The 26,746-nt window shown below is 51.5% G+C and overlaps 1 protein-coding gene across 7 annotated transcripts in view; it reads left to right on the top strand.

Annotated features, from left to right (window-relative positions):
* Nucleotides 1–26,746, top strand: part of NEO1 (neogenin 1) — a 171,170-nt gene that overhangs the window by 132,381 nt on the left and 12,043 nt on the right. For 4 of the 7 annotated variants that reach the window (XM_040077831.2, XM_040077826.2, XM_040077824.2 and 1 more), the window contains exons 9-21: nucleotides 2,418–2,572; nucleotides 3,030–3,178; nucleotides 4,174–4,312; nucleotides 8,024–8,073; nucleotides 8,547–8,691; nucleotides 9,795–9,905; nucleotides 12,532–12,726; nucleotides 13,227–13,322; nucleotides 14,331–14,554; nucleotides 18,197–18,335; nucleotides 20,764–20,871; nucleotides 24,978–25,172; nucleotides 25,683–25,715. In XM_040077831.2, coding sequence (XP_039933765.1) covers nucleotides 2,418–2,572; nucleotides 3,030–3,178; nucleotides 4,174–4,312; nucleotides 8,024–8,073; nucleotides 8,547–8,691; nucleotides 9,795–9,905; nucleotides 12,532–12,726; nucleotides 13,227–13,322; nucleotides 14,331–14,554; nucleotides 18,197–18,335; nucleotides 20,764–20,871; nucleotides 24,978–25,172; nucleotides 25,683–25,715 — 1,739 coding nt within the window. The remainder of the gene's footprint in view (nucleotides 1–2,417; nucleotides 2,573–3,029; nucleotides 3,179–4,173; nucleotides 4,313–8,023; nucleotides 8,074–8,546; nucleotides 8,692–9,794; nucleotides 9,906–12,531; nucleotides 12,727–13,226; nucleotides 13,323–14,330; nucleotides 14,555–18,196; nucleotides 18,336–20,763; nucleotides 20,872–24,977; nucleotides 25,173–25,682; nucleotides 25,716–26,746) is intronic. The other 3 variants (XM_040077832.2, XM_040077825.2, XM_040077827.2) reach the window with 2 other exon arrangements.

Below are 26,746 nucleotides of genomic sequence, written 5' to 3'. Positions count from 1 at the left end.
TCCCTGTTTTTACCACGCTGTTGTGAAGCCGCATTCCTGGTTATTACTGAAAATTTGCAATACTGTGACACGTCTATTTATTTTTGTTAAATGTTGTCTTTCCAGTAAAATAATTCTTTTTTTTTTTTTCTTTTTTTTTCTAATTTTAAATAATAACCTTGGTTTGCTGATTACCATTTTTTTCCCAGATGAAATCAGGGAGTGCACTTCCACTTGAGGCAGAAAATGCTGTATTTTGCATGTTAATGGGAGCTGGATGTTTATCCCCCAGCTGTGAATCCATTGGCACTTAGGCTGGGCTCTCCGATCCCATCCTTGCAGCAATAGCACATCTAAAAGGAAACTCCACTTGGAAACGTGTTTTCAAGGAAATGTTGTGCTCCAAGTGGAAGAAATAGCAATGAAAATTAATTAATAAAAAGCTGAGAGAAATGAAGCTATTTATGCAGTGCCATTTTAGCTGAGCTTATGAAGGGGAACATTCTAGAAAATGGGTGTAAATAGGTATTTAGTTACAGAGAGTGCATTGTTCCCCTCTCCACAGATACAGTTTAGTAATGCAGAAACCAACGAGGATTTCGGAATGTTTTCAGCCAAGTTGTGCTAAATCAACCAAACCGGGGGATGTGAAAAGAAATGAATTAAAAATAGGGGTTTGGGGATCGTATTTCCCTGACAGAAGCTGGAGCAGAGTGGCTGGAGGGGAGGCTGGGCTGGTTGTGCTGGAGTTCTGTCAGAAATGCTCCCACGGTGTCAGTGGGGCCGAGAGCAGCCTGGCAGCCCCTTGGGGAGCTCAGAGCAGGCACTGTCCCCTGCGTTTGCCCAGTGAGAGGTGTGTGATTGCTGCTTCTGGAGCTCTCGGCATTCCCAGGGAGCAGGGAGCTCCTTCCCGGGGAGGGATGGACGGCAGCGTTACCCGGACACGGCTCCCGGCAAGCTCCGGTGCACCGGAATAAAGCTGCCCTTAGCTTAATGATTGATCTGCTAATCTTCCCCTCAATCCCTGATAAGAGCAGGTGGAGTTTCCTGCATGGGGTTTGTTCCACAGGGGGAGCGTCCTGTTCCGGCGCCAGGGGCTGGCAGGAGGTCACTGAGCGGCAGCAGTGCCCCTTCCAGTGCCCCCCGCAGCCCCTGTGTGCTCCCAGCTGGGTTAGGGCACAGTGCCCCTTCCAGTGCCCCCCGCAGCCCCTGTGTGCTCCCAGCTGGGTTAGGGCACGGTGCCCCTTCCCGTGCCCCCCGCAGCCCCTGTGTGCTCCCAGCTGGGTTAGGGCACAGTGCCCCTTCCCGTGCCCCCCGCAGCCCCTGTGTGCTCCCACCTGGGTTAGGGCACAGTGCCCCTTCCAGTGCCCCTTCCCGTGCCCCCCGCAGCCCCTGTGTGCTCCCAGCTGGGTTAGGGCACGGTGCCCCTTCCAGTGCCCCTTCCCGTGCCCCCCGCAGCCCCTGTGTGCTCCCAGCTGGGTTAGGGCACAGTGCCCCTTCCCGTGCCCCCCGCAGCCGCTGGGTGCTCCCAGCTGGGTTAGGGCACAGTGCCCCTTCCAGTGCCCCTTCCAGTGCCCCCCGCAGCCCCTGTGTGCTCCCAGCTGGGTTAGGGCACAGTGCCCCTTCCCGTGCCCCTTCCAGTGCCCCCCGCAGCCCCTGTGTGCTCCCAGCTGGGTTAGGGCACAGTGCCCCTTCCCGTGCCCCTTCCAGTGCCCCTTCCCGTGCCCCCCGCAGCCGCTGGGTGCTCCCAGCTGGGTTAGGGCACAGTGCCCCTTCCAGTGCCCCTTCCAGTGCCCCCCGCAGCCCCTGTGTGCTCCCAGCTGGGTTAGGGCACAGTGCCCCTTCCCGTGCCCAGTGTGTTCCTTCTGTGGGTGGGCTCTGCCAGCCTGGATCTGTCCCACAGCAGCCTCTTTGCCTCCACCCTGTGTGGAAGCAGCGTCAGTGCCACCCACGGCCGTGCCCTGCGTGTTCCCATCAAATCCAAACGTCAGCAAGGAGCCGAGGCAAGGCTGGAGGTAGAAGAGCAAGTTGAAACAGCTGCTTTGAAAAATCCCCAAAAAGCAGCACCACAGTATTACCAGGAATGCCCTAAATCTCGCCAGACTGTGTGTGCTGCTAAAATAGTTTCTGTGCTGGCTCCCGAGCTGTAGGATAAACTGTCACTGTGAATTATCACTTGCTGTCACGGGAATAACAAAGAAAGCACTCGGAGTTTGTGGGTGTCAAGTGTAATTTACTCCGTTCCTTCAGTGCGTTGGGTTTTGTGCGAAGGGAAGTTGCAGAGCCGGGAGCAGTTTGTCAGCAGCACTTGTGGCACACGGTTGTGGTTGTGTGAGCCGTTTGCACGCCGGGTACGTTCAGCGGGACGCGCCGCAGGAGCTGCTCCTCGTTTACTAATCCCTGGTGGTGTCTGTGCCCAACCCTTCTGTTTCCCAAAGGGAACGTGTGGAAAACACGAGTCGTCCCGGAGAGACGCAGGTGATGGTCCAGAACCTGATGCCAGAGACAGTTTATGTGTTCCGGGTTGTGGCCCAGAACAGGCACGGCCCCGGTGAGAGCTCGGCACCGCTCAAGGTGGCAACGCAGCCCGAGGGTGAGCCCGCATGTTCCTGGAGTTTTCCTCACTTTGGGATCTAGCCTGATTTTATGTTTTTATTCTCCCTGTCCGCAACCTTTCCCAGAATCTGATGCTTTTTAAAAGTTGTCCTTGAGGACCACAGTTTCCAAAGATTTTCCAGGTCGGTGGGATTGTGGGGTTTCCTGTCACCATTGGGAGCTGATGGGACATTCCTTGCTCAGTTCTCTTAAACTGTTATAACAGGATGGTTATATGTTTTAAATGGTCATTAACTGAAAAAGAGAGAACTTTAGGCAAATGGCGAGTCACTTGTTAGGGTCATTCTAGACCCACGGAGCGGGATCTCCTTTGGAAATCCGGGTGGATCCGTGTGGAATGTCACAATGGGAAGATTCCCCCCTTTTCCTGGGGTGCTGGCCAGGGGAGGGCACGGCAGGCTCGGGACTAACAGAGCTCCCCCCTCGTGTTTCAGTCCAGCTGCCCGGCCCCGCTCCCAACATCCGCGCCTTCTCGGGCTCCCCCACCTCGGTCACCGTCACCTGGGAGACGCCGCTCTCGGGCAACGGGGACATCCAGAACTACAAACTCTACTACATGGAGAAGGGGCAGCACACGGAGCAGGTACGGCGCTGCAAACACCTTGGGAGGGGTCTGCTCCTCTCGCAGGCTGAGCCCTTCAGGCTCACACGTGGGAAATGCCTAAAATCAGAATTCCAACACGAAACGTTTGTGCTTGGGCTGGGAATGAGCCCATTTTGTTGGTGCTGCCCTGTTTTGGTACGTGTCAACGTCAAGTGTTGTGGGGAATTCCATCCCATGACGAGAGGAGAAGGCAGAGGGCAGCTGTGTCGTTGTTGAGCTGTTGTGGGGCAGATGATTAAACATTAAAGATGCTTGCACAGAGATATGGGCTGGATTTTAGCAGTTCAGGCTAAATACTGATTTTGGCATGATCCCTAAAACAAAGTCTTGAGTTCTCAGACCCGGTGAGGGATATTTTGATATTGCTGAGCATCCGATTAATTTAATTTTTTTTAGTATTCCACTGAAGCATTCAGTGTGTTCTGTGGTATGGGCTGCCACCTCAGAACGAGGATTAATCCCAACCCTCACCACATTCCCACTTGATTGCATATCAGCATCATTCCAGCTTTAAAAAGCAAAGGGAAGAACATGATCCTTACCTTTTAAATATTTTTTACATCAGTTTTTAAATAGGGCTGTTGCCTTTTGTACTTCTGCATCCCACTGTTTCAATTATAGTGATAATATATTATGATGGGTTTGGTAGTGATAATTATTATATTAATAATATAATATATATATATACACACACACGCCAGTAATATTTAGATTATTGGTATGATAATTATGGTGCTATATTATGAGAGTTTCCAGGTCTCTTCTCATGTCCTGGCTGCAGTGTCCATGTTAGGATTTAAATAACACAGGGAGAATTTTCTCCTGGAAGCTCCGGGCTGGCATCATCCCAGGCGCCGGCTGTGCCCGAAGGTGGCACGGAGGCGTCGCTCCTGGCAGCGGGGGCAGGAGCCGTGCGGTGCTGATGGCACCGCAGAGCTGAGCCGAGCTTGCCCTGGGGGTGTTTTTGGGGCCAGGACGTGGACGTGGGCGGCCTGGCGCACACGGTGAGCGGGCTGAAGAAGTTCACCGAGTACAGCTTCCGCGTGGTGGCCTACAACAAGCACGGCCCCGGCGTCTCCACGCACGACGTCGTGGTCAGGACCCTGTCAGACGGTAACGCTGCTCCGCTGCTTTGCGCTTTGGGGGGTTGAGCTGGCAATTTCCCACGAACCGGGCTTTTATGGGGTTTGTTCGTGGTCACAATCCCCCCCGGAGGCCTTCCGGAATTGGGTGAAGGAAGATTGCTACACCTGCAGAAAGATCTGGGGTTGTGATTTCCAGAACAATGGTGTCCTTCATTCCAGCCATTTATGTCACGGGTTATTGAGCCTACAGTGAGCGTGGATAGATTAAAAAAAAATACACTGAAGGCACCGACTCCCAAATTGTTTCCTGGGGTCTCTCACACGTGAGCAAGACTCTTGGCTTTGGAGTGGTTTTATTTTAATTGTGTTCCTGTGTTTGCACTCCAGCAAAGATATTGTTCAATCCGGGGCAGAGTGGTGACAGCAGGTGTGAGGTCAGTATTTTTTATAAGGCAGATAAAGAGGTGATGTGAGCAGAGATCTGTGAGCACCTGCAGAGTGATCAGAGTTGGTGATAACTTGTATTTGTTAGAAGTTTATGTAGAAGAACACTCGGAGGGAAAGGGAGCAGAGCCTGGAATCCTCTCCCCAGGAGTGCCCAGGGGCACAGAGAATATTGTCCCGAACTCTCTCTGGGCCCAGGTTTGCTTCTGGGGCACTTCCTGCCTTCGCAGTGCTTTCTGTGTATTTGCTAATCCAGTTCCTCTTCCACGAGACCCTGTCAGCATCTTCTTGAACCCACACCAGTTTGTATCCACAGCATCAAGTGGGCAAAGGTTCCACAGGTGAATTTCCTCTGCAAAATCCCCCCTTTGTGTCTGTTCTGCCCTGCTCTGTGTTGGGGTCAACTTGTTGCCTGGAGCTGTGCTCCTGGAAGAGGGAATATTCAGTGTCCACTGATTATTCCTGTGTCCCGCTCCTCATTCTGTGCACCTTTGCCATGGTCTCCTTGGTTCACCCACTTTCTGAAGACACAGGAATGGTTTCTCCCATTTCTGCTGTGGAAGCTGATTCAACCTTTAGTGCCCATTTCTGGTCTTTTCTCCAGGTTCCTTCTCTCCTTTGTTTTAAAAACTCAGGTAGAGGGCACTAAAGTAGTATCAAAGGTGTAAGTGAGGCATTACTTGCATTTGAGGAGCTTTTTGGGTTCTTCTGAGCACCAAGAGGAGTCATCCCGAGGTCTTTGTGCAGTTCTTTACCACAGGATCACACTCTGGGATCTCCCCAGCTCATCCCCACCCATACCTTCCTTCTCTGGCCTTTCTTTCAACCAGCTCCTTCCTCTGGCAAGCGCTTTCCTCCCATCCCGTCACTAAAATGGAAGGGATTTCCCTTGAAAGAGAGAAATCCCTGTTCTGCTCCTATTCTAGCTCCTGCTCTCTCAATTCCGTGCTGTATTGTTACTTTGGATGATTTGGTGGAAGTTTCAGGCCCAGCAGGTGAAGTTTGAGTGGTCCCATTTTAAAGCTGGCACCTCTTTTCCACCTCCAGTATCAAAATAATCTGGGAGAGGTTACAGAAGTCCTGCAGCTGCTTCATTCCCCAGTTCCTTAAGAATTCCTGGGTGGATAACACATGGCCCTGGCAAGAGGCTGCTCTTCCCTGTGTCTGACTCTTCCATAATCCCTTACTCAACTTCATGGAGAGATCATGGGAATCCTTTGGAAGAGTGTGTCAAGGAAACCTTTCCTCTTTCCTTTTCCCTCCTTTCCCTCCTTTTCCCTCCTTTTCCCTCCTTTTCCCTCCTTTTCCCTCCTTTTCCCTCCTTTTCCCTCCTTTTCCCTCCTTTTCCCTCCTTTTCCCTCCTTTTCCCTCCTTTTCCCTCCTTTTCCCTCCTTTTCCCTCCTTTTCCCTCCTTTTCCCTCCTTTTCCCTCCTTTTCCCTCCTTTCCCTCCTTTCCCTCCTTTCCCTCCTTTCCCTCCTTTCCCTCCTTTCCCTCCTTTCCCTCCTTTCCCTCCTTTCCCTCCTTTCCCTCCTTTCCCTCATGCAAAGAGAGACTTGTGTGGCCTCATCTTTGTCTTTTTCTGCCCTACCTGACCATTTGCTCACTGATTTCTCTTCAACCAGCTCCTTGATTGGTTGAAGAAGAATTTATTATTAGTTACAATGTCCTTTTGAAGTTTTCCTGGAGTTCTTTCTTCTCCAGCTTCAGTTTTCACACTTCACCTATAGGTACTTATTTCTGAAGCTCTCTGAAGGATGTCATCTTGCATCTTAGAGTCTCATGACCCTGCCAAGCTCTCAGATCTTTCCACGATGATGCACTTTTTTTCCTCCCATCTTTTCCTGTTGTGGTGTCCAGGAGCAGCCTCCATGTTCCCTGCAGGGATTTTTCCCTAAGCTTCCTTTAGCCCTGATTTAACAAAGCATCTGCATTTTTATGTAGGTTTTTGCTCCTCATCTGTCACGGTGCCTTGTTGCAGGGATAACTCTGCAGGTATTACCATTTGAACCCAAGTTTATGTGCTGCTCCTGAGGATTGCTTCTCCTGTGCTGGGATTCCTGATCAGGGATTACAGCTGGGAGTGGAATCTGAGCCTCGCAGTCTCGGAGCCATCAGCACGTCCTGCTGCTGCTGCCTGGCTGCTCTCCACGTGCTGTCCCACTCCAGGAGATGCTTTTCCATGGCAAATCCCTCTTCTTCCCTGTGTGGGTGCCCAGAGCAGCTGTGGCTGCCCCTGGATCCCTGGCAGTGCCCAAGGCCGGGCTGGACAGGGCTTGGAGCAGCCTGGGATGGTGGAAGGTGTCCCTGCCATGGCAGGAGTGGCACTGGAGGAGCAAAGCTTGGCTCTGTATCCTCTCCTCCTCACTGTTCTGTTTCTCAGGCCCGCAGCTCCTCATCCTCAGGTGATCCCAGGCTGGGCTGGGCTGGGAAGGCAGATCCTGCTCCTCTCCATTTCTGCCCTGGGCTGGTGGGTGAGGGGGGTTTGTTTTACCCCACCCCAGTGAACCTTTCCAAACTCTTCCACTTCATGTCCCCAGGCTGTTCTCTGGGATGTTTCTGTGGCTGGGCTGAGTTATTTGGAGAATGAATTCTTCAGGCTGGAGCAGTCCTCATCCCTCTTTATCCCTGTGCTCCTTGCCCATGGTTGTGCTTCCCTGGAGCCTCCCCTTCCTGCCAGGGAAGCCTCAGCTCTGCCAGGGGCCAACATTTGCTGTAGTGCCACAAGGAATTCTCTTCCCTGCTCCCAGGGTTTCTCTCCCACTCCCTTTTTGCCCAGATTTCACTGCCATGAGCAGCGAGCAAAGAACAAGCAAAGAGTGGGAGTTGAAAGTCAGCCCCAGAGTCTGAGGTGCTCTTCACCTCCTCACTGTCACAGGGCCCTGGGGACTCAGAGGTTTCCTGTTACAGAAAATCAGGATAACAAAATCCAGGCCAGAAATTGAAACGTGGGCTCTCCCAGTCAAGCAGTGTGTTCATTAAAGATTTGCCTTGGGAGAGAGCTGGATGGGATACTGTCTGTGAGAGTTTGAGAAGTGCTTTTAAATATAAAACATATTTAGATAGGTGTGAAAATAAAGACCTGAGTAAAGAGTTTTTTCTTCATGATGGAAATACAGAACCCTCCCCAGCCATACACAGTGTCAGAAAGTGCCTCTGGGAGGATTGGCAGTTCCTTTATGTGCTGCCTTAACTAGAAGGGTTTGTACTTCTGTAGCAAATGAGAGCAGAGAGTAGTTGGGTGTGGAAATACAATATTTGAAAGTTTTGGGGTTGTAATTCTTTCAATGTTTCCAGTCCCCAGTGCTCCACCGCAGAATCTAACGCTGGAGGTACGGAATTCCAAGGTAAGACTGGAGGATTTCCTGCTGGCAGTGGGGCTGGGGGGTCTTAGATTGGCCGCATTGTGGAGCTGCTTTGGGTCTTTTTCCTCCCAAGCAGCTTTTGAGCTCTTCATAGGGAATATCTGATTGTGGGGCTTCAGATATTCTGAAGAGAAACAGGCATTTTTCAGATATTCAGATGTTACTGCAGAGAAACTGCAGTGCAGCTGTGGGCTGGCCGTGGTGGGGGGCAGTGACAGTGCTGATGATGGGAGGGATTTAATGAGGCCCTGAAGGATCAGGGCTGGAATCCCTGCTCTCTGTTTGCAGTGTGGGCACACACCCACACACTTCTGGAGTGCCTTGGCCACCGGAGAACAGAAAATGGAATATTTGGCCCTTGTGCCTTTGGAATTGTGTGTGGAGACTTTTTTTTCCCCCCCCCAAGCTTTCCTAAAGACTTTTTTCCAAATCCCTTCCTGTGCTGCTTTCCCCAGAGCATCCTGCTGCAGTGGCAGCCCCCTCCTGCTGGCACCCAGAGCGGCCAAATCACGGGGTACAAAATCCGCTACCGCAAAGTTTCCCGCAAGAGCGACGTCACCGAGAGCGTGGGGGGCACCCAGCTGTCCCAGCTCATCGAAGGTGAGCGGGACCTCTCCTCCCAGGGGTGCCTGGCTGTGTCTGGGGGCTCCGGGACAGGATTCTGTGGGGTTCCTGTCCTCCCCGGGGTCCCTGGCTGTGTTTAGAGGGTTCAGGGACAGGATTCCGTGGGGTTCCTGCCTTGGAAGACAAACAGAAGCAGCTCCCAAAGGAGCTCTGGGGTTGTGTGGGCTGCAGGTGGTGCCTGGGGCCTGGTGCCCTGATTTGGCCATGGATTTGCTAACGGGAATGGATGATTCCTTTGAAATGTTTATAAAAGGCATGGAGAAAGTGACTCTGGGCTCTCTGTGTGCCCAAATGGCAGAGATGGAGGTGTGGAGAAGGAGGAGGGCAGAGGAGCAGGGGCTGGGCAGGGCACCTGTGGGAATTGCCAAGGTGATGGAGCTGTGGGAATATCCAGGGTGGTGGAGCTATAGGAGTTGATGGAGCTGTGGGAATGGCCAGGCTGATGGAGCTGTAGGGGGCTGATGGAGCTGTAGGGTTTGATGGAGCTGTAGGGTTTGATGGAGCTGTAGGGGCTGGTGGAGCTGTAGGGGCTGATGGAGCTGTGGGAATGGCCAGGCTCCCAGAGCTGTAGGGGCTGATGGAGCTGTGTAGGGGGTTGATGGAGCTATAGGGTTTGATGCAGCTGTAGGGGCTGATGGAGCTGTAGGGGAATTGCCAGGCTCCCAGAGCTGTAGGGGCTGATGGAGCTGTGGGAATGGCCGGGCTCCCAGAGCTGTAGGGGCTGGTGGAGCTGTAGGGGAATTGCCAGGCTCCCAGAGCTGTAGGAGGCTGATGGAGCTGTAGGGGAATTGCCAGGCTCCCAGAGCTGTAGGGGCTGGTGGAGCTGTGGGAATGGCCAGGCTCCCAGAGCTGTAGGGGCTGATGGAGCTGTAGGGGCTGATGGAGCTGTGGGAATGGCCAGGCTCCCAGAGCTGTAGGGGCTGATGGAGCTGTGGGAGTGGCCGGGCTCCCAGAGCTGTAGGGGCTGATGGAGCTGTAGGGGCTGATGGAGCTGTAGGGGCTGATGGAGCTGTGGGAATGGCCGGGCTCCCAGAGCTGTAGGGGCTGACGGATCTGTGGAACTGCCCCGTGTCCCGCAGGGCTGGAGCGAGGCACCGAGTACAGCTTCCGCGTGGCCGCCATGACCGTCAATGGCACCGGCCCCGCCACCGACTGGGTGTCAGCTGAGACCTTCGAGAGCGACCTGGACGGTGAGAGACCCCGGGGCTGGGGAGGCACAGCGTGGGAATTCATTCATTTCACCTCACCCACGTCTGGCTGCCTCTGGGAAAGGCAAACCTCCGCATTTTCACCTCTGTTCCGGGTGTACGATGGGGTTTATTTAGGATTGACATCAATTTCTATTTTAACAGAAAATTCTTGCCAAGCAAAGAAAGTGACTCGGAATGAAATTCTGCTTCTGCACTTGCCAGTGCTGGATGTTGGCACTGAGTGCCTTTTGCTGAGGAATACTCATTTATAGTGACAGTGAGATGTCACAGTGGGAAGAAATCATGGAAAATGTTCTCAGCCACAGCCCTTTGCAGTCTTACCCCTTTTGATGCTGTGCTTTCTTTGACCCATAGTAACTTATTTTGTACAGAAGAAAAGGGAGATGAATTATATTTTCTATATTTTCTGCACCACGTCTCCCATCAGAAATTCCGTTGTGGGTATTAAATAAAAGTGATATTGAAATTGTGGTTATTAGAATAATTAGAGTGAAAATTCCAATGATGGCAGAAAGGTTCCTGAGCTTGTTGGAGCATTAAATGGGATATTCCAAAGCTCTTTGCATGTGGTGTAGAGGGTTCTCCTCAACAAGTTTGAGCAAGTCCATGGATTTGTGTGCTGTGCCAGAGCAGGCTCAGCGATCCTGGCAGCTGGGAGGTGGAATAATGGAAATGGGACTGTATTTGCTCTCTGCTGCTGGAGGATCCTTCAGCAGCCGGCTTGGGAAGCCTGGAAAACCCTTCTCCCATCTCTGTCTGATGCTCAGCTTAATCCTGGTCCTCCTGCTGCTCGTTCTCCGGTGTGAACAGAGCAGTTCAGGGCTGTGGATACTGGCAATCCCTTGCTCCGTGTGTCTGTCAGCCCTCAGTGGATGTGACACGCCTTTGGAGCTGCCAGGTCCCCAAAATGGGGCAGAGCTCTGTAAGTGAGCCCCTCACAGGGCAATGGAAATGTCCCTGAACTGGAGTTAACAACGCACCGCCAGAGAACAGCACCAGGATTAAATTTAAATTTAAACAGGGCGGAAGGGAGGAAGAAGAAAAATAACATTTTCCTTCTCTGTCGGCTTTGTCATTTAAAATTTTTCACCTCCGAATGTTGCAGGAAATCTGACTTTCTACACATTCTTTCCACCGAATAAAGTAATAAAAATTGACATTTAAGACAACAACATGATATTCACAGAACTCCACGTACACCTGTGAGATCTGTGTGCACACTGCGTTTCTTGGTTTCTTTCTTTAGAAAGCTCACGTGGATAATTTTAACACCGTGCAAATGCACTTACAGTTCATCGTAGGTTCAGCAGACACAGGAGGCATCATTTCTCTTTATTCCACGGCTGCTTTTTGAGTTTAAATAGAAAACAACGGAAGGGATGTGAGGGATTTACATCCCGTGGATGTGAGGGGGAGCGGGAGTGCTGGAATTGCACGTTGGGGTGGGAGCAGGTTCCCCCTGAGCGCAGAGCAGGGGGTGTTGAGCAGCTGTGCAGGGTTTGTCCCCCGTGCAGTGGAAATGTCACCTCTCCTGCTGCGCTTGGAGCTTTGCAGGGTTCAGAGGTGGGAGCTGGAGCTGCTGGGCTGTGTCAGCAGCAGCCCCCCGGGCTGGGGGCCAGGGCTGTGCTGTGATCCAAATAATCCTGTTGTGGTGCTTTATTAAATGTTTGTAGAGAAATGCAGCGGGTTTCATTAAAATGAAATCCCTGCAGGAAGCAGGAGCCCTTGATTCCATTTGGAGTGGGGAGCTCAGTTTGCTATTGCAGGGAATTATCCCTAATCCGCCGGCACCCGACAAAAGGATTTATTTCATTTTTGAGAAGTGAACCCAAAGTTAGGGACACTCCAGGGACAGTTGGGAGATTGCTTTTAGGTCCCAGTCAACAGTGGGGAAAGCCTCTTAGGAGAAATACTAAGGGCTTACAGTGGCACGTTGTGGAAGTGTTCTGGTGTCAGGGATCCACGTTCCGTGTCTCTTGTGCTGTCTTTGGAGGAAGGGTTCGAACATTTGATGTGGATTCTGTATTTTCTGAGCTTTTAGTATGGCTGTGTAGTTCCTGCTTGTGTTGAATGAATGATGGGAATCCAAGGATCCGGGCAGTGACAGCTGTAGGACAGGTGAGGAGAACCCTTTGCAGTGCAGTTCTTCAAGCTGTGCAGTCTCCTGTTTACTGCTACTGCCAGCTCAGGAGCCTCTCCTTCATCACCAGACTTTTCCATGTAATCACTGTAATACCCATGAGTAAGGAATGTGGTGGAATTGAAAGGTGATGAAGTTGTGGAGGGGAAGGATGGGATAAAACCGGTCCATGTTTGGAATACTGGGTGACAACATGGGCAGCGTGGATCTGCTGAGCAGATCTGATACAAAAACCATCCCAACCCCCTAAGCTTCAGCACAACTGTCCTGCCTTTCAGAGGGAGGATCTATCACTATGGAACGTTAACGTTAATATTCTGCTCCTGGAGCTCTGTGCTCTCTCCTGCACACCCGAGTTTCATTGTGCTCGTTCCCACGCACAGAAATGCTTCGTTTGACCTTCCTGCCTCTCGGTCTCCGTGTCATTGAGAGGTAAAACCACGCAGTGCCTCCCTTTCCCTGCAGAGAGCCGTGTGCCCGAGGTGCCCAGCTCCCTGCACGTGCGGCCGCTGGTCACCAGCATCGTGGTGAGCTGGACCCCGCCCGAGAACCAGGACGTGGTGGTCAGGGGTTACGCCATCGGCTACGGCATCGGCAGCCCCCACGCCCAGACCATCAAGGTGGACTACAAACAGAGATACTACACCATTGAGAACCTGGGTGAGTACTCCTTCCGTGCCACTTCACCCTGCGAGCTGCAGGGGAAGGAGGGGCTGAAATGTCACCACCGTTTACTGGTGGCTCCTTGAAAAGGAAAATAAAGGTTCAGCCCTCCGCAGAACTCTCTGTGGGAGGTGAAATAACCCTGAAAGAGCAATATCGGGAATTCCATCAAATCGGAGGTTTGAGTCGTTTTGGTTTTGTTCTTTTAAATGGTTTTCCTCGCTCCTGATTTGGCTGTGCCTAAAGGTAGGTTTGCTGTACCTGTAGACTTGGGCTGTGGTGTCCCTGCCCAGGCAGGGGGTGGGATGAGATGGGCTTTAAGGTCCCTTCCAACCCAAACCAGTCTGGGATTCTGTGGCCGTAAACAGAAGGTCCGTGTGGAGACTTTCTCAGTTCAAATCACATGTTCCAGTTCAAAATTAAAATTCTGAACAATGAAGGTATGGAGAAGCAGAAACCAAGATTCACTGGTTGTGCTGATTTCTTTTTCCCTTCAGATCCCAGCTCCCACTACGTGATAACCCTGAAAGCCTTCAACAACGTGGGGGAAGGGATTCCCCTGTACGAGAGCGCTGTGACCCGGCCCCACTCCGGTGAGTCCTGCCCAGCACCTGGGGTGGGCTGGGCTGGGCTGGGCTGGGCTGGGGTGATGGAAGGCTCCTGGTGGTCAGTTCATCCCGTGCTCTCTGTCCGTGTCACCGCTTGGCCTCGCACGTTCCCCATAAACCACCTAAATTGGGCTCATCTGTAAATTCCAAACTCACCTGACAACTACTAATGGATGTTCCTACTCCAGATGTTCTGAGCACAACCCACGAGGGTGCAGTTCTGAGGGCCCTCAGCTGGGGGTTTGTGGTCCTGTTCACTGAGATTCGTGAACATGACGCCCGCCTTTGCTTCGTGTCTCTGTTGTCGCTCACGCTAAACGAAATCTGGGCGGTTTTTATTTTGGCCTTGTAATGCATAGAGAAAAGAGTTTAAGCAGAGCAGTGTGCAGGCGAGCTGTTGCCGTGCCGTGGCTGCCTGGGCTCCCTCCCAGCCTGCTGACACCACCCAGGAGTTTGGTGGAGGTGCAACACTTGGGGCTGTTCCAGATGAGCTGGAATGCTTGGAGGTTCTCCAGAGGATGCTGGAATTGCAGTTTCACAGCTCTCTCGCTCAGCACCTCCCTTTGAAGGTGCCTTTCGGGAGGTCCCCGTGTGTTTGGGGAGTGGCATTTGCCCATCCAGAGCTCCAGCTCTGTGTCCTCCTGCTTGTTTTCTGGGAGAGGACTCAGCGGACACTCCAGGCAAATGAAGTCACAGTGACTGAGTGTTGGGGGTTCCCAGGCCGTGGCTGAGTGCCCTGGGCACTAATTAGAGCTACGCCAGCAGGGATTTGTTGTTTTACTGTTTGGAGGAGGGAGGACAACGCGAGAGTGATGTTATTGCCCAGTCTGATGTCACCTATTAACTCTGGCTTTTCTCTCTTTCTCTCCATTCCTCACCTTCCATCTCATTGCACTTCCCCGCATCCCCTCTTTTTTGTTTTGGTTGACATTAAAATGCCACCTCCTCCCTTTTTAATTATAAACCACGGCCTTTTCCCCACGGATTGCGCAGACACTTCCGAGGTTGATTTGTTTGTTATTAATGCTCCATACACTCCAGTGCCAGATCCGTCTCCCATGATGCCCCCGGTGGGAGTTCAGGCTTCCATCCTGAGCCATGACACCATCCGGATCACTTGGGCAGACAACTCCCTGCCCAAGAACCAGAAGATCACGGACGCGCGGTTCTACACCGTCCGCTGGAAAACCAACATCCCTGCCAACACCAAGTACAAGGTACCGAGGGCCAGGGGAGCTGCCCGGCCAGGCTTGGGAAGCTGAGCTGGGACAGGGAATGGACAGAGCTGGAGAATAAAGCAGATATTGATTGAAAGGCCTTTAGGGTACACCGTGGGCAGGACAGGAGCCTGGCCAGGGCTGCACCCGAGGGGGACACAAAATGGTCACAAAATGGATCCTTGGTCACGAGGCCTCACACTTTTATAAGTTTTGGTCCATTTTCATATTGGGGTTTAATTGTCCCATTCCATCTCCAGGCTGTGAGGTCCCATCCTTGTTCCTCCCTCCAGCCACCCTTGTTTGTGCTTTTGGGCTGGAAGTTGTCCTTGGTGTGCAGCAGGAGCAGGATTTGTTTTGTGTCGCTGCTGTGTGCAGAGCTGAGTGACCCCGAGTGTGAGCTCAGAGCTGCGCCTGGGCAGCACAGAACATGGAATACTTGGGAGCCCAAACTTGAGGCATCAAGGGGAAGGCCCAGCTCTGGGAAGGCTGCTGGGCTCCTTGGAGGGGCAGGATCCCTCCAGCCCTGCTCCCAGGGGAAGGCACAGCTGAGGGAACGGTGCTGGGATGAGCCTGGGGGCTTTGGGGCGCCAGGACTGCTCTGGGTCTGGTGGGAGCAGTTCTTTTGTGTCTCCTGTGGGGAGGAGCTGGAGCTGGGCTCCTGTGGGAGTGGATGGAAGAGCTGCTTCAGGGAAGGAACAGAAACTTCCAGAGTTGTGCTGTCATGTGGACACGGTGATAGTTGGAAGCTTCTCCCTGCCCCGATCCCCGGGAGTGGGAGGTGTGGGCTCCCCTCTGCAGAGTCACTAAAATATTCCAAGGGGTGTGTGACTGGGACCCCTCCCTGAGCCATGCAGGAAAACACATTCACCCCCATGGCTGGAAGTTTCTTTTTAGGACCTTTTCAGTTTGTACAAAGTGGATAGTGAACCTTTCCTTTGGGAGCTGACTGGCTTCAAAATACACAACAAAAACTTTACGATGTCCTTGCCTTCCTCCATTTTCATGTGGTTTGATCTGGAGACTGGATTTGGGGTTTGGTTTGGCTTGGTGGTTGGTTGGGTTTTTTTATTAATTTTCAGAGTTACCTGGAGGGCTCAAAGCTGCTGAGTGCAAATTTCACATTTGTAACGAGACTCAAAGGAACTGGTTGTTAAAATACCCAGCCAGTGGAGCTCCCTTTATGCTCCTGCAGAGCCAGCTTGTTATAATCCTGATCTTTTCTTTATTGAAATGAAAAGATGTAAATACGTGTGCGTTCATCCTCTAAAGGCAAGTTACTTCTGAGCCACATTCCTCAGTCATGTGCAGAGGCTGTCTCAGGAGTGGCTTAAATAAAGCTGCAGTTCCATTAGCTAATTGCTTAAAAGAATGAAATGAAACAGAAGATGGAATAAACCAGTAAATTTACTATTCCCACTGTTCCAGTGCTGGTGGTCAGCAAGCAGCAAGTTTCAGTGTGACCAAAACCAACACAGAACGATGGAATGTGGTTTAAAACTACTCGGAACCGTAGGAAGGGTTTGCCTGAAGGAGAGAGGCTGGAGCTGTTTGCTGCCATCACGTGTAACCCGTGGTGCCTGGAGAACCCACATCCTGCTTCTCTTCCCTTGCCCCTTCTGGGAAGGCTCTCCTGCGCTGTTGGGTGGTTTTTGGGAGGTCAGACCCTTGCAGGGAGCTGGCTCTCAGTCAGGCTGTGGTGACTTCGCTGCAGTGAGGGCAGTGCTTGTCCCTGTCCCTCTGCAGCTCCTGCTCACTGCCTCCAGGGGCTTTGCAGTGTCCTTGGGGACAGAAATCCTGATCCCCTCTGCAGGATCCCGAGCTGCATCTGCTCTCTGCTGGGCTCAGTGGGGTCTCATTCTCCCCTCATCCCTAAATTGGCTCTTGGCTGTTCACTGAGATTTGCTGCCTCTGGCACAAACTCCTGAGCAAGAGGCTGTGTGCTCCTGACCCCGGTGCTTCCTCCCTAAGGAGCCTTGTTTTCCTCACTTAGTGCAGGATTGGGAATTTCCAGTGCCTGGAAACCCAGGAGCAGATGGGATGCAGCTCCTGCGCTTTGAACTGTCTCCGCACTAGCATGGAGCAGTTTTCCAAAGTCTCCTTGTTGGTGTTTGGGGTGGTTCTGCAAGGATCCCTCAGGCGTCAATGAAAATATCAAAGGTTGGATCTTTTAGGGCTGCATAAAAGAGAAACAAATTGTTCAGGGTAATATTTATGGAGTTCATTTCTAGCTGAGCAGGGTTTGGTACCCTGGGATAGGCTGGGATCTTAAAAATAATGAAGTGCTGTTCAGCTGTGGAGTCTGCCACTCCAGGGGGGCTCAGGTGTGTCATTTACAGTCAGTGGGATGCGCAGGGAAATGGGAGAATCCCAAGATTCAAAGCCAGAGATGGAAACCACAACTTTCACCTGGAAAAGGAGCCCAGCTGCCACATCAAATAATACAAATATTGGAATGCTTAAATCCTGCTGGGAATTCCAGCATCCCAGAGAGGAAGAGCTTTTTGGGGTGAGGCAGCTGGTCACGCCAGATGGGAGGGAAGATTCCTGCCTTGGACTTGTCATTCCATCCCTCCCAGCGAGGCCTGCGTTCCCTGCCTTCCCCAGGGAGCTGTGCCCATCCCAGCTGTGCCCAGCCCCTCACCCACAGTGTCCCACCCACTCCAAACTGCGCTGAGTAAGTCCCAAGGAGAAGGAAGCCTAAAGCCGATGGGGGATTTCATTTAAATTCGTTTTATGAGTCTTTGTTGTCCGGCCATGGAGAGCAAAGCTCTGAGCACAAATCGCTGCCATCCCTTGGATCACCATTTCCTAGGCTTCCATCCCTTGTAGGAAAGAGGAAATAAATACTGGAGATGTCAGGGTTTCTGTGTCACTGCTGGAGCCTTTGGGAAAGGTGCCTTTACCTTGGCAGTAAATCAGCTGCACTCGGTGGTTTCTGGGGCTGTATGGCCCTGTCACATCCTGAAACAATTCCTTAACTCTGTCTTTACACCACTGCAGCTCAAGGTGAGGAATCTGCATATCTGTAAATACAGCTTTGCTCCTTTTCCGTGGGCCTCCAGTGCGTTGTGTTGGTGCTGAAGCCGTTTAAAACAATCACAGATCTTTATAAATGCTGAATCACAAATTCCACCTGAGCCACGTGTAGTTTCCTTGTGTGATCCTAAATAACCATTTCTTCTGAAAGGAATCTGCATCTTAGTAAAGCTTCATTCTCTCCAAGTCTCAGGAGTGTGCCTTTAGTTGATTGTTTATTGCATTTAGGGTTGTTCTGGGAATTCAGCAGGAATCTGGGAGGCAGCTCCAGGTTCCAAGCAGGATCGCTCCTTGCTGTGCTTTTTGTTTTCCCCAGCCAGAGGAGTTAATGAAACACTGGAAATGAACCCCCAGGTAAACAGGGCTTTAACCACTGCATCACAAGTGGGCCCTGGGCCTTGTGTTGTCTTTTTTCATTTCTAATTGACTGCTGCTAAGTGCTCCTGCTGATTACAGAATGTCTAGTGCAGGATAAACGTTGATTTATTTGATTAATGAATTTGCACGACGGAGGAGAACCAGGATGAATGAGCGTGTTCTGGAAACGCCGGGGGAGTGTGAGGCTGTGGCTTTGGGAAGTGCTGACCCTGCTTTCCCTTTCAGACTGCCAATGCCACCACTCTGAGCTATCTGGTGACGGGGCTGAAGCCAAACACCCTCTACGAGTTCTCGGTGATGGTGACCAAGGGCAGGAGATCCAGCACCTGGAGCATGACAGCGCACGGGACGACCTTTGAATTAGGTACTGCTGGGAGGGTCCCCAAGAAACCTCCACCTGAAGGGGTTCTGCTCGTTAACACTCGCTGAATAGCTCAGTCAGAAATTCCCACTGGAAAACAACGACATGCCGCAGAATTGCCAGGGATGATTGCGGGAGAACTTACATCAAATTGCAGTGAATACCGTACCACAGTTCGTGGGCAGGAGAGAAGAACCTCTCACAAAAAGCACATTCTTAACAGCAAATACAAAGGAGCCACTTCAGCAAATAATAATTAAAATTTGCTGTAAATGCGCTGCTGATTGTTACAGAGTGAGAAGGCAAATGAAGACAGAAAAGTCACAATAGGCATTAAGCCATCCAAATGAGCCTGGAATTCCTGTTCAGAGCAGAGCAGGGTTTGTGGCTGCCAGGAAAAGCTCAGCCCAGGGAGTGACTGTGAGGGCCAGGCCCTCTCCCTGACCTGCCCCTCGTTAGCTCTTCTTACCCTGCAGCATATAATGAACTTCGGGTAATTAAATTGCTGCTTATTATGCTTTGGGTTCTCTTTGGATGGACTGTGGAGGACACGGAGCTCATCCAAACGAGCCCAGAGTTCTCCTTCTAAATTAAAATACAGCCGAAAAATCAAACATGCAAACAACTGGGGAGATCTCCCAGATATTCTAGCATAGAAATTCTATCATTTCTGCTTAAGGAAAAGCAAACCCAGGATAAAATCTGAACTCTCTGAAGTCCCAGTGAGCTTCAGTTGCTTTTGAAAGCATTGTGGTGGTTTTGGGTGGGAATCCCATGAAGTGGGGCCAGCTCTGGGGCTCCTTTCCCAGCCCACATTAAACACTCCATTTGGTATTTCTGCTGACACACGTTCAATCCTCAGCCATAACTCTGCTCTGAGTGCAGGCACTGTAAAACTGCACAAATAAAGGTTTTCTTAAGGAGAGTTTGACACAGAGCCCCTGAGCAAGGGCACAATGCAGGAGGGCTCGGTGCATTTTAATAGGAAGGTCAGGTTGAAGTGGTTGTAAAAGGAATATTTGCAAATTTGACCCAATAGCTGGGGAACTAAGGAGAAAATTTAAAATAGAAATTAAAAAAACAAAAAAACAAACTAAATATATTTTCTCATAACAGATCTTGTGATTTATATATAATACTGGCCAAATTCCTGAGTGAGTGGCTCATTATTCTGGGATACTCCTGAGGGGTTGTGTAGGACTTGATCCTAAAAGGAAAACAGGGAATTCTGGGCTCTGTGTTGTATTCCTGATTTCCTGTGGGCTACTCCTGATTTTCTGTTTTTGTTTCATCTGAATCCTGTTTTTACGTATTTGGGGCAATAGTTACAAAAACCTCTGTGCTTTGGCTGTCCCTGGTTTCCAGCTCTTCATCACAGGGATAGTTGGTGGCCATCCCAGAGGATTTGTGGATGGATTTCTAATAGGTCACGTCCATAAAGCTCTGGAAACGCAGGAGGTTCAGTGCTTTCACAGAGCTGTGGTTGTATGAAGTACCCAAGGTGGATTTGCCCCCTCAGGAGGCTCCTGGATTTCAGGATGTGGCACTGCAGGGCTGCTCAGAGCCCTCTGGAGGCTCCATTCACAGCAAGGATTCCCATTTATGCTGGAGCAATTTGTGCCGTTTCCGGAACTTTTGTCAGAAGAGGCTGATGGGAGAGGGAAAACTCTCTCCTTTCTGTCCCTCAGTGCTGCTCCCCGGCAGCCCCAAGGAAAAAGGATTTGCCAGTTTAGCAAATACTTCAGCATTTGAAACACCTCCGAGGTGCAGCTGCCTTCCAGATCACAGAGCATTCTCCAGGAGGTCCATCAGCCGTGCCAGGTGTGCCCAGCTGGGGCTGCCCCTGCATCCCTGGCAGTGCCCCGGGCCAGGCTGGACAGGGCTTGGAGCAGCCTGGGACAGTGGCAGGTGTCCTGCCAGGGCTGGGGGGCTGCAAGGTCCCTGCAGCCCAAACCATTCCAGGCTGGCATCATTCTGAGTTGCTGGTGGTTTCACTTTGCTGATGGGGATTTAAGTGGCAGATGGGCACTTCTGGCTCTGAGTCCCACCACAAACCTGGAAACTGGGAGATATTTCCGGTGCCTGTCGATGTAGAATGGATCTTTCACGAGTTTGTGGGGTTTTTCTGGTGACTGAGGAAATCCAGGTGAGAAGTCACTGGCCCCAGTTTTTTGGCTCAGTTGTGGATCACATCTGGTGCCAGGAGTGCTCTGGGAAGGGGGAGCTCCTTATGGGATGGAGGCCCTGACACGGGACGGCATTGGCCAGCGAGGGGGTGCATCAGTGAGACCCTGCAGGGGGGGGATTTATGGAAATAAAGAGAATAACCCCGATATAACTGTGTTCCACATCAGGTGGAGCTCCAGGGCCCTGCGGTGCTTGTTGCTCTGGTGTGACAGAGCAGTGCTGACGCTCTGGGTTTGTGTTCCAGTGCCAACCTCTCCTCCCAAGGACGTGACCGTGGTGAGCAAGGAGGGCAAACCCCGCACCATCATCGTCAACTGGCAGCCGCCCTCCGAGGCCAACGGCAAAATCACAGGTGGGGCACGAGGGACCCTGCTGGGGCTGCCCCTGGTGCTTCCAGTCTCTGCACGAGCTCAGAGCCTTCATTTCCTTCTGTAGCTCATCAGAACATACTCAGATCTGAGCTAGCTGCGGTGGGAAATGGAAGTGGAACCAGAAATGCAGCTGAAAAGTTGAAATCTCTCCATGGCCTTTGCTTGCGCTGTTCTGATAGCAGGCCTCCAGCAGTTAGCCCCAGTGCCTGTGGCCCATCAGAGGTTTATTTAGGAGAAGCCATCCCGGGGTTCTTTGTCAGCTTTGTGGCGTTTTTGTGTCTCAGAACAGACTTCAGGGCAGTTTCTTGTTCCCCTGACAGAACCATTAGGAGTAAACTTTATTTGCCTTTAACTGCATCACTGCCACATAGGATCGATCACTTTTCAGAAAGGAATAATTACTGATTCTCTTCTATAATTTCTGTTCAGATTCACATTTGGAAGGGCTTTCTGAAACAATCCCCTTCAACTTTAATTTGTTTAAAGCTGAAATCAGGTTTTAGTGGTGTTTTAATGGTCTGGTTTTGGGTCTGAGCTCAGGATGAGCCATGGCGCAGAATCAAACCTGGGACATCACCTGATTGGGCAGGACTGGAGCCCAAAAAACTAAAACTGATTAAATCAGTGCGAAAAGGCAGCAAAATGCTTCCTCTCCATGGGAAATGTGTCCTGCAGACACAGGAGCCTTTGGAGGGATTTGGCTGCCAGTGAGGGGCACAAATGTCTCACCCTGGGGCACTCCCAAGGGAGGGGAGACAAGCACAGAGAGCAGCATTTACCTGCACAGGGCTGGCAAAGTGTTCCCATTGCCCAGCCCCAAAATCCCCTGGAGCGAAGGAAACCCAGAGCCCATCTCCAGTTCCTGTTCCCAGGGTCCATCTCCAGTTCCTGTTCCCAGGGTCCATCTCCAGTTCCCGTTCCCAGGGTCCATCTCCAGTTCCCTTTTTCCAGAGCCCATCTCCAGTTCCCGTTCCCAGGGTCCATCTCCAGTTCCCTGTTCCCAGGGTCCATCTCCAGTTCCTGTTCCCAGGGCCCATCTCCAGTTCAATTTTCCAGAGCCCATCTCCAGTTCCATTTTCCAGGGTCCATCTCCAGTTCCTGTTCCCAGGGTCCATCTCCAGTTCCTGTTCCCAGGGTCCATCTCCAGTTCCATTTTTCCAGAGCCCATCTCCAGTTCCATTTTCCAGGGTCCATCTCCAGTTCCATTTTCCAGAGCCCATCTCCAGTTCCTGTTCCCAGAGCCCATCTCCAGTTCCATTTCCCAGGGTCCATCTCCAGTTCCCGTTCCCAGAGCCCATCTCCAGTTCCATTTCCCAGGGTCCATCTCCAGTTCCTGTTCCCAGGGTCCATCTCCAGTTCCATTTTTCCAGGGTCCATCTCCAGTTCCATTTTCCAGGGTCCATCTCCAGTTCCTGTTCCCAGGGTCCATCTCCAGTTCCTGTTCCCAGGGTCCATCTCCAGTTCCTGTTCCCAGGGTCCATCTCCAGTTCCATTTTCCAGAGCCCATCTCCAGTTCCTGTTCCCAGAGCCCATCTCCAGTTCCATTTCCCAGGGTCCATCTCCAGTTCCCGTTCCCAGAGCCCATCTCCAGTTCCATTTCCCAGGGTCCATCTCCAGTTCCTGTTCCCAGGGTCCATCTCCAGTTCCATTTTTCCAGGGTCCATCTCCAGTTCCATTTTCCAGGGTCCATCTCCAGTTCCTGTTCCCAGGGTCCATCTCCAGTTCCTGTTCCCAGGGTCCATCTCCAGTTCCTGTTCCCAGGGTCCATCTCCAGTTCCTGTTCCCAGGGTCCATCTCCAGTTCCATTTTCCAGGGTCCATCTCCAGTTCCTGTTCCCAGAGCCCATCTCCAGTTCCTGTTCCCAGGGTCCATCTCCAGTTCCATTTTCCAGGGTCCATCTCCAGTTCCTGTTCCCAGGGTCCATCTCCAGTTCCTGTTCCCAGAACCCATCTCCAGTTCTATTTTTCCAGGGTCCATCTCCAGTTCCATTTTCCAGGGTCCATCTCCAGTTCCTGTTCCCAGAGCCCATCTCCAGTTCCATTTCCCAGGGTCCATCTCCAGTTCCTGTTCCCAGGGTCCATCTCCAGTTCCATTTTTCCAGGGTCCATCTCCAGTTCCATTTTCCAGGGCCCATCTCCAGTTCCTGTTCCCAGGGTCCATCTCCAGTTCCTGTTCCCAGGGTCCATCTCCAGTTCCTGTTCCCAGGGTCCATCTCCAGTTCCATTTTCCAGGGTCCATCTCCAGTTCCATTTTTCCAGGGTCCATCTCCAGTTCCTGTTCCCAGGGTCCATCTCCAGTTCCTGTTCCCAGGGTCCATCTCCAGTTCCCTTTTTCCAGAGCCCATCTCCAGTTCCTGTTCCCAGAGCCCATCTCCAGTTCCCGTTCCCAGGGTCCATCTCCAGTTCCTGTTCCCAGAGCCCATCTCCAGTTCCCGTTCCCAGGGTCCATCTCCAGTTCCATTTTCCAGAGCCCATCTCCAGTTCCATTTTCCAGGGTCCATCTCCAGTTCCCGTTCCCAGGGTCCATCTCCAGTTCCATTTTCCAGAGCCCATCTCCAGTTCCATTTCCCAGGGTCCATCTCCAGTTCCTGTTCCCAGAGCCCATCTCCAATTCCCTGTTTCCAGGTTCCATCTCCAGTTCCCGTTCCCAGGGCCCATCTCCAGTTCCATTTTCCAGAGCCCATCTCCAGTTCCATTTTCCAGGGTCCATCTCCAGTTCCCGTTCCCAGGGTCCATCTCCAGTTCCTGTTCCCAGGGTCCATCTCCAGTTTCCTTTCTCCCCTCTCTCCTTTGCCGGTCCCAAGCAGTTTTTGGGACGTGGGGCCCGAGTGCCCTCTGGTGGGGACAGCCCCATGGGCCCAGGGCCCGGCACTAATTAATTACTCATTAACTCTGTGCTGGCAGTGATGCCAGGATTCCGAGGGGTGATGTCATTCCGTGGAACACTCGGGTTTGCAGCTCCAGACTCCCTGGCTGGGCTGGGAATGCTGAGCTGGACACGTCTGGGTCCCACATCATTAGAGCTGCTGACTAATTAGGACACTCTCAAATTAATTCAGTACTTGTGCCTCTAGGCTGTTATAATGCTTTTATGAAGCATCACTTAATATATATATATAGATATATATAAAATATATTGCTATCTATTTATATCATGTGTATGGATAGGTAGATGTCTCTCTATATAATATATAGGTAGATAGGTATTCATATATAGCAATATAATACAGATACAGAGATATAGAGATATACAACAGATATAGTTATATCTATTTATATAACTATATACAGTTACATAAAAATTTGTATTTCCCTATATGTTCCATATAGAAAATAAATACTTGAAGCTAGATATGGATATAAATAATGACACAAATATATAGATAAGATATAAAAATATCTAATCTATATTGTGTTATATACAATACATATTAAATACAGGTTCAGGTCTTTATTTCTATAAATATATCGAGGTTCAAGTATTTATTTTATGCTGCTCTGTGTTTCTTGTACAAAAAAGCTATAATGCTTTTACTGCATAATGCTTGGTGATTTCACTGTATTTTAATAACAGGACATAATCTCTTCCCATACCTTTTTTTCTGGGATGTGCAGGGCAGCCTCAGTTCTCTTGGGATTCTTGTTGCCTTTGTTGCCACACTGAAAAATAACGAAATAATTATAAACACAAGTTGTTTCTCTGTGTGTGAGAATGTTTTGCTGTTTTAACCTAATTTAAACAACATCATATTAATTCTGTGAGGATGTTTTGATAAAGGCAGCTTTACATTATTTTACTTTATTTGGTCTATAAATAGGTGAAAAGGGATGGAAACAGCGATTTGCCCACGTTCAGGGAACGGCGATCAGAAATGATCTCGATATTTTAAATGATGCTTTTCCCTTACGGTGTGTTCTGATCAGTTCAGAGGGAAGATGTGAGGGCTGGCTGACACGTGACCGTGGTTTCAGGGTTTGCCACAGTCAGAGCACGCTTGGGAAGGGCGACCGGAGCATTTCCTGCGGGCGCTGTGGCAGCACACAGCACATCTCCCTAACTCCTCTGGGGCTTGTCCCTTTGCCTCCAGGGTACATCATCTACTACAGCACGGACGTCAACGCCGAGATCCACGACTGGGTGATCGAGCCCGTGGTGGGCAACAGGCTCACGCACCAGATCCAGGAGCTCACCCTGGACACCCCCTACTTCTTCAAGATCCAGGCCCGCAACTCCAAGGGCATGGGGCCCATGTCGGAGGCCGTGCAGTTCCGCACCCCCAAAGGTACCTGGCCGCGCAGACGCGGCCTCCACGCGCTTGGGGCGGCCCCGAGTGGAGCCCCGAGGCCGGAGCTCGGCTCTGGGCTCCGTCCCACGGCGCCTGCGGGACCTCGATGTCCCGGGGTGGTGCTGTGTGCCACGTCTGCTCTGGGAATGGGATGGGGCACGGGCAGCTCCTGGGATGCAGGAACTGATGATGGTGACGGGCAAGGAGCAACGAGTAAAATGCGAGAGAGCCTGGCAAAAATGGAACGATGAGTTTGTTGTCGTAGAATCCTAGCACAGAATTGGGTTGGGAGGGACCTTACAGCCCATCCTTGGGCAGGGACACCTCCAGCAGCCCAGGTTGCTCCAAGCCCTGTCCAGCCCGGCCTTGGTCACTTCTCCGCGTGAGTTTTCGTGCTGAGGATCAAGAGCTGTGCCCCTTGCTGTGGGAAACGTGGAATTCTGTCTCGCTTCTTCAAGCCTTGTGATGTGTCTCTTGTTTTTTCCTCCCTGTGCTTGCCCCACTAAGCTGAGTCCTCAGATAAAATGCCCAATGACCAAGGTAAATGAACAGCCACATTTCTCTTCTCCCCATCCCTCACTGTTCTGCTTTGCTGTCTGTGTGCTGTGACATTTTTTAAGTGGAACAGGATCCTGCTGCTCCAGCTGGGAAGGGGTGGGGGAGAGCTGGAAAATCTGGGGGTGGGTGGGGGGAATGCAAAGGGATCTCTGTCGAGGAGCCCCTGAAGGGCCAGGGGGATTGTGCCAGCGCTGGATCCTTCTGGGGAATGCCTTTGGAGCCAGCGGTGCCCCTGCCCACATCCGAGGGGGTGGAAGATCAAAGGGATGCTGCTAGTGAGGATTCATTCCATAATAAAGGCCGGGAAGCCCTGGAAAGCTCTGTGCAGGAGAGATTCTGCCTGTCAGCTCCTTTGGAGCCCAGACTCTCCTGAGGAGCCCAGCACTGGCTCCTAAAAGCCTTAAGGTTTAAAATGTTTGCTTGAAAAATGGGAGCTTTGAGCTTCCCACACCGAATTGGAAGGTGGATGTCCCAGGGCACTTCTTGCTTGCTTCCAAATAACCTACAAACCCCATAAAAAGGGGGAGGATTAGTCTGCAGGGATGAGTTACAAAGGCCATTGGCAAACAGCTTAGACACGCAATTCAAGAGATCCTGAAGGGGCTCTGAGGGAGCTGCTCCTCACTTGGCTCCTCGCTGGTACTTGGAGTGATTTATTAAATGTGCTTTTACTCCGTACCAGGTAATGCTGGCAGCAGGGGCGGTCAGGGGGTGGGTTGATCCCCGTCCCTGGAGGTGGGGCTGAGCTTTGGGCTCCCTGGGCAGCAGAAGCTCCAGTGCCATTGTCCTGCTCACCTGCAGCCGGAGGGAGCCGGGGAGGGTTACAGGGTTTTAGGTGGAAGTTGCTGTTTTCTGTTGCTCCCCGTTCCAACCCCATTTCAGCCAGTGTTACATCCTAAAGTGACACGTTCTCCTAGCTGTGATCAATTTTTATCACATCCTACTATTTATAAATCATCAAAGCCAAGAGTTTTGTTTGAGAACTCCTGTAAGGACAGTGGGAGAGCTGAAAT

This window comes from Hirundo rustica, chromosome 13 (assembly GCF_015227805.2).
Source record: "Hirundo rustica isolate bHirRus1 chromosome 13, bHirRus1.pri.v3, whole genome shotgun sequence".
Taxonomy (NCBI): Eukaryota; Metazoa; Chordata; class Aves; order Passeriformes; family Hirundinidae; genus Hirundo; species Hirundo rustica.
The sequence above is the reverse complement of the archived record's forward strand: the minus strand, read 5'-3'. Positions and strand labels throughout refer to the sequence as shown.